This window comes from Taurulus bubalis (assembly GCF_910589615.1).
Source record: "Taurulus bubalis genome assembly, chromosome: 6".
Classification (NCBI taxonomy): domain Eukaryota; kingdom Metazoa; phylum Chordata; class Actinopteri; order Perciformes; family Cottidae; genus Taurulus; species Taurulus bubalis.
The window spans coordinates 14,947,603-14,954,720 of NC_136594.1; the positions used below are offsets into that span (position 1 = coordinate 14,947,603).

The 7,118-nt window shown below is 39.6% G+C and overlaps 1 protein-coding gene across 1 annotated transcript; it reads right to left on the bottom strand.

The window, feature by feature from the left end:
- Window positions 1-324: 324 nt before the first annotated feature.
- slc43a3a (solute carrier family 43 member 3a) lies at window positions 325-6,860 on the bottom strand (the record flags this gene model as incomplete). Its single annotated transcript, XM_079219171.1, has 12 exons — window positions 325-462; window positions 625-748; window positions 1,405-1,591; window positions 2,019-2,126; window positions 2,294-2,437; window positions 3,144-3,301; window positions 3,399-3,538; window positions 3,717-3,809; window positions 3,946-4,022; window positions 5,057-5,103; window positions 6,194-6,332; window positions 6,668-6,860. 12 exons carry the CDS (start codon window positions 6,858-6,860, stop codon window positions 325-327), a joined length of 1,548 nt encoding a protein of 515 aa, XP_079075297.1.
- Between the last annotated feature and the right edge of the window lie 258 nt (window positions 6,861-7,118).

Sequence of the window (7,118 nt, forward strand, 5' to 3'; positions counted from 1 at the left end):
TATATCAACACAACGCGCAGTTAGTAGTATTATTTGTACTGTACTTTGTGTATTGTGGTTAATACAACTATGGAGCCATATATGCACTATACTGCATATTAAAGCTAGTGTTGCCTACTCAATAAAACAGTTATTTGATTAAAAAAAACACGTTTATTATGAAATGATTAATACATTTGGATTGGATGAAAATAAAAGTTGTACAAAATGTTTTAATTTAACTTAAAGCATCTGAATAGAAACAGACAGGCATGTACAAAGATTGGGTTTCCATAAGAAAACCTGAAAAGAAAACCATAACCACTTGTATGATTTTCAATATTCCTATAACATTTTGGAGCCGTAAGCAATGTCCGTCGAGGTGTTGTCCTTTCTGTTGCGAGCTACTGTCCTGCAGTGTATAAAGACGTAGATGGGATGGATAAACCCCAGCAGACTGAGGACAATCAGAGCAATATCCACCTGTAACAGATCAGTTATTTATCATTTATTAGAAGTCTGTGTATTTAGTGTTACATGTTGACGTACAGTAATGACCATAGCAGTGGGACCTCTACCTAAATGTGTCCCCCAAAGGATTTAATATTCACCAAGTGTTTTTTTCTAATTTTCTGGAGCACTTACAAAGAAGGGGTCTCCACCTAGAGCTCCTTTGACGAGGGTGAAGCAGGGGTACTGCAGCAGAGAGATCAAAGCAGATATGGACGTCACCAGGCCATACAACTTCCCGAAGTGACACGCTGGAAAGCTGAGAGAGAGAGACATTTCCACATGTATGTCTACGATTTAGCTTCTATCCGTCACGCTAAACCAAAAGATGTCCAGGTTTACAAAAGCTCATTATTGTCTGATTAGTTGACAGTACCACAGAGTAGAAATACTATGTTACAAGTAAAAGTCCTGCCATAACATTTTACAGTACAAATGTATTAGCATAGAAATATACTAATAGGACCAAAAGTAAAAGTATTCATTATGCAGAACGACCAATTTCAGATTCTCTATATTATATTACAGGATTATAATTAGTGATGCGTTAATGAGTTCATCACTTTGATGTCGCAGCTGGTAAAGTGGAGCTATATTTAATTACTTAATATATTGCTGGGTTGCTTAACCTTTGATCATGTACCATATTTTATTCGTTAATTTCAAATTTGTATCAATAATATAAATCTGCGAAGTAACTAAAGCTGTCAAATAAATGTAGTGGAGTAAAGCTAACAACATTTCCCTCTGAGGTCTAGTAGAGTAGAAGTATAAAAAAAGTACTGCAGAATTGCACAATGAGTGCACAAATATACTAAATTACATTCCAACCGAAACTTTTCTGCAGGACAATTGTGCTTTTTTAAATGTATTTTGTCCATTATCTGTTTATGTTTGTGTGTGATTGATACTCACGCAATGCTAATGAACGCTGCGTTTCCCCCATAGAGGAAGGAGCGATTGAGGACTTGTAAAACAAAGGTTAAGTACTGCAGAGGGAGGAGAGGGATGGAGGCACACACAGAGAACAGCAGGCACTGCAGGGCGGTCAGGAACAGAGACAGAGAGGAGGAGTGCAGGTCGGCCTCCTGCGCGGTTTCTCCTACAGGAGGAAAAATGTTTTACTCTCACTCCAATTTCTATTTCTTCTTATCCTCTCACTCTTTGTTTAAACATTTCATACTTCATCTGCTGTTTCATTGCCAGGAATCTGGCACAGAAACAGGCTAACCAAAGAAAGGTGTGTCCACATGAGAGGCACTATATGCTGTTAAACTGACAGAAGTTATGACGTCAGCTCATGAAAGAGTTGGACATTGTGACACACCAGGATTTGTAATCCATCCAGCCCATCTAAGTATTTTCATTAGAAAGTCAGAGAGAGCTTGAGAGAAAGGGAGGGTCAACGTGCAGAGTCCTGTATGTTTTCACTTGGTAAACAGAAAAATCTGTTGACCCCCCTCCCCCCCACCATCCTCCCACCCCACACACACACACATGCAGTTATAACACCACACACATTTATTTACCAGGAGCTAAAGGCTTTCCCTTGTGTCTGTCCATGATGAGTCCGTTCAAGGGAGCACACAGTACTCCACACAGCTGGGTCATGGCGAAAGCATTGGTGTACTGACTCACTGAGGGACATATGGTGGGCGGGAAACAGCCAAAGAGAAGAGCAAAGAAACAAAACAGGAGTAAATACAATGATAATAGGGATTGAAGAGTTGAGTAAGTCAGTTAATCCATAACCAGAACAGTCACAAGTCAGTGACTTTTATAATATGTACATATAATGATTTACCCAGGCCGGGGTCGTTGTTGGCTAGCCGGTTGAGCATAGGGTTGAGCGTGCTAATGAAGAGGTAGTGCCTCAGCTGCATTATGGACAACCACAACAGTTGCCACAGGAAGAACCATGACAGCACACAGCTCCGGAAACTCGCCGCTAAACATTGTGGACATTTACAGAAAGATTAAAGCAAGTCCACACACTGAAAAGTGCTTTAAAGTTGAATACATTTTCTTATATCTGCTTGTGATTTTTGAAAGAGATTTTTTTTATTTATTCTTCCTGGTTAAAGGTTAAATTCATCTCTAAATTAAAAATACCCCATCAACACCACGCCACGTGAAAGTACAGAAAGACCAAATATTCCCTGGTTTTAGCTTGTAAAGAGTTGCTGATATTCTTTGTCATGTGACAGTAAATTCAAACTCTGTTGGTCAGAAGAAACAAAAAGATTTAAAGCAATCATGGGTCCTTCGAAATTTTGAGGTGCCATTTTAGAAAAGATTTTATAGATAATGGTTATTTGTGGCCATAATGTACATTCATTTGTGGCAAAACAATTGTGCCAGAAGCCCAAAAGTCATAACATTTCTCAATTGGCTTCTAAACCTTTGGTCGCACACACACTTTGTAGACTGCTCGTTGATGTGCAGTGTGTGTGTGTGTGTGTGTGAAAAGCAATGGGGATAAATAAGGAAGAAATTACCGCACAATTATTTGGGTTTTCTTTTTTTTATAAAGAGAAACATGTTTTAGTTCCACTTCAAATATGTAGTGATTTGTGTGCAATTTATTGATCAACCAAGTTATTCACACCTGACAATGTGAATCTGGAGGTGATGGCAACAACACGGTTTCGTACCTTTTCCTGAGTCTTGGGCCTTTATCCCGTCCTGCTGGTTGCATGTTGTCCTTCTCATGTTGTCCTTCTCACTGGACTCCTGTAAAACTGTCATGGCACCACCCCTCATCCTCTCAAACTGCTCCACATTGTAAGTGTTGGCTTTTCCGCAATTCAATCTGCACATCAGGAAAAATGGATTGTCACATCTCATCATGAAGATGATGTGCATGACTTTATACAGTAGCTGCTTCAAAGACAAGCTAATGTTCTCACCCGTAGGTGTAGTGTTGTGGCAGAGGGTAGGGGATGACGGTTCTCGGCATCAGCAGGAAGGTTCTCACCAGATGTATGATGTTGCAGAAGGACAAAACAAGGAGGCAGGATCGGAGAGAGATTCCCTCTTCATGCAGAACCTGGACAGCAGAGAGAAAACACTGGCTAAAATTCAAGAAAAACGGATAAGCAATTCTGTAGAAGTTGATTTATGTGTTGCTTTCTGCTCAAATACAAATACTTGTGTGTGTCAAAGAAACACAGAGCACCATGAACTCAAATGGTGCGTTTCCATTATCATAATGGCTCCACTTTTACCTTGATGACGAGAAACACACTTGCAGAGGAATCAAAGGCACCATTGTAGAGGGTGATGATGGTGGAGCGATGAGCAGCGAACAGGTTTCCCACCTTCCCAAAACACAGAGACACAGCTCAGCAATACAACAATTATAGTTATGAGATTTTGAACAGTTCATGGTTGTTTGATCTATATTTTACTTTGAACGTAGATTATATTTTTATGATATATTAAGTCAGAATTCACCTGCATGTTGGTCAAAAAGAGCAGAATTCCTCCCACAGCAATGCAGGACAATGCAGGGAAAAGCAGCTCTGAAAATGCTGCATGACAGTGGAAGACAAGCTTTACTGACAAGTAAAGAAATAATAATTCCCTTGATTATGGGCTTATGACATGTTGCACTGATGAACAGCTGAACCAACAAGCAAAGCTAAACTTGTTCCTGTGGAAATAACGATAGTGTAACTGGTTCAGACAGCTAAACAAAATAAACAGCAAGCACATGATGATTAATTGATTAAAGGATCAATTATGTGCTGTATCTGTCATGACCCAAGGGTTTTTGAAGACTTTTCTTTCCTGTTTTAGCTTCAAAGTCCTTTCCTTTTGGTTCTTGTCTTCCTGTCTTTGTGGTTATTGTCCTGATATGTTCCACTTGTATATAACCACCCTGCTCTCCTATATTTAGTCTGTGTGTTTTCCTTCTTTCAGCTGTCAGGTGGTCAGCTTCATTTACTGGTGTTTCTTGCGTCAGGTTTGTGCTCAGTTTTAGTGTGTGCAGTTTTTCCTTTGTACCTCAGTCTGCTCAGGTTTTGTTTTTTGCGACCAGCTTTTTGTTCTTAAAGCCCACCTTTTGTTCATTTACCTGGCTGTCAGGTGTCTTGCATTTGGGTCCACCTTTTTGAACCGGAAAGGCCACTTCAAAGATGACGTTGGTAGGTCTGCCATATAACTAGAGGTCTGGTTATATATGGCTTGAAGGTCAACGGCATAGTCTCAAATTCAATGAGAAAGTGAGGGAGCCAATGCAGGGAAGCGAGAATTGGTGTTACATGATCCTGTTTTCTTGAACCAGTGATAATTCTAGCTGCAGCATTTTGGAATGCAGAAAGTAAACCTTATTTCAGCATCTAACCAAAAATCCATGAAAAAACATTGACTTTGAGACAAGAACCATAAGTGCAAAAAAGTTGAACTAATTTTCATGTTTTAGGACTCTTTTCTAGCATTCGATATAAAAGAATACAAAGCAGAGGAACTGGACCAGTAATAAAAAGGATATAATGTCAGCCGACTCTCTGGAAACACTTCACTTGATTATTTGAAGTATGTGAATGCTAATGCATGCATCTACCTGCACTAGAGAAGGCCAGAAGAAGGGTTCCAGTGGTGTATAAAGATCTGAAGAGAGAAATATGACGTTTAGTGAAGCAACATTAGAGTCTCAATAGCATACACACACTCGGACACACTAGAAAGCTGACAGCTATTTTCAAACTTTACACAGAGAATATAGTTGTAAATATTAAGTATACACAATGATGAACTTGTATTACATTTAGATGTATTACAACAGTGTGCCTGTTCAAAACATGCATGTTCAGACCAATGTTTGTTTCATACATTACAAACCACTTCACACTCAACAAGGCGCTTCCTGGGGTCTGTATACTGTGTGCTCCTATTTCGCAGGAAAACATTGTAATACTACATTAACTGACAGAGAAAAAAGGTTTCAGATTGGAAAATTAAAATATAATACATTATTAAACTATCCAGCGTCATAAATTGATAGCTCCACCTTGAACAGATGCTAAGTACATTTAATTATGTATATTGAACTGATAATGCCTCTCTTTTACTCTTCATGTTAAGTAACCATTTGAATGCAAGACTTTTAATGTGATGTGTTATTACTTAATAACCTTTGAGTATTGTGAATAAAAAAAAAAGGCACACATCAGTGAACCCATGGTGTGAACAGTCTGCTGGTAAAATGAGACGAGTCTGATTGCAGCAAGTGGCGGACACACACTTTTACGCTATAAAAAAATAAAAATATATTTGAGCGGGATTTGGTTGCGTGTAGGTAAATATAGTCCATGTGAAGAGCAAGAGAGGTGAAATGCTTTGGCCAAAATGTTTGAATCTCCGAACACCTTGTCTGACAACAATTTAGCTTTTTTTTTATTTTGATTAGCTTGTGAACTAGCTACATGTGAAAAAAATCCAGTCATACATCTCAATTTGCTAATCAGAGTGAAAAGAATGATCAATGCATTGTGAAAGGAAGTCTTGGCCTGGATGTCCACGGGTTACATTGCCACCCCAGACATATTGTCCATTGTCTCCAGAGGCTAAAACGTTATGAGACCGCTAGCCAATGGGTTCAGGAATGTGCCAATACAAAAACTGATTGTTGGGGTTTTCAGCTGCAGCCTTGAGATTTTCTCCTTTTCTTTGTGGCTAAAGAGAGAAAAATAAGACTCACATTCCCAGCAGCCTGGTTAACAATGTGCCAAATCGATCAAACACGTAGCCATTGATCAGGTTCAGGAAATTGGTGAGGAAAGAGGCGATGGTGAAGACCAGAGAGAACTGCTCATCCTGTCTACTACAGTCTGTAAGAACTGGAAACACAGAGACAACTTAGGTATTATGGAATATTGAGAAAATTAATGGTGGACACCAAAATGTGTCTGCTTACAGCAGAATAAATATTGGAGTTAGGTTCTTCAGGGGGGCATCGGATGATCATGTTGTTCTGTGTCTGCTCGATGTGTATGAATACATTATTTGTTTAGCCATAATCACAAAGGTTACAGTATGTTGGTGACTGTCATTGTGTTTAGGAGTTTTTCTGTCACCAAGCGGCAAACATATATTTATTTGACAGTACTTTTTTGCTCCCGTTCAAATACGTGCATGTGCCTTTATTTTGTAAACGAACAAACCAGTTGCTCACCTGCACTTGTCAGGGTGCTGTTGGTAACTGGGATGCTGAAGCACAGCTGACTGAAGTAGCCATCCTCCTCTAGCACAAACACCAGAGAGACGTAACCAAACACCACGCCGGTAAAGCACAGACACTCCAGGATCCCCGAGGCCAGAGTCAGCCTGTAGAGCAGCCCGGTACCAAGCGAGACGTGCCTCTGCATGCTTCACTCCCTTCCTCCAGGTCGTCAATTGGTTTACTTCCCGTGTGAATTTTGTCTTCAGAGAAAGTTGCTTGCTGTTCCTCCAATTCAAGCAGACTTTAAGAGTACCTTGAGCTAGTCCAGTGTTGTGAAGGTCTCTGCTGGAATTAAGTTTCTAAGATACAGAACAAAAACAATACAGGTATTTTTCATCTTTCAGATACAGTGCAACATGGATTATTTTCCTTTTTGGTAACCAGTCTTTACAAAACTACTCTA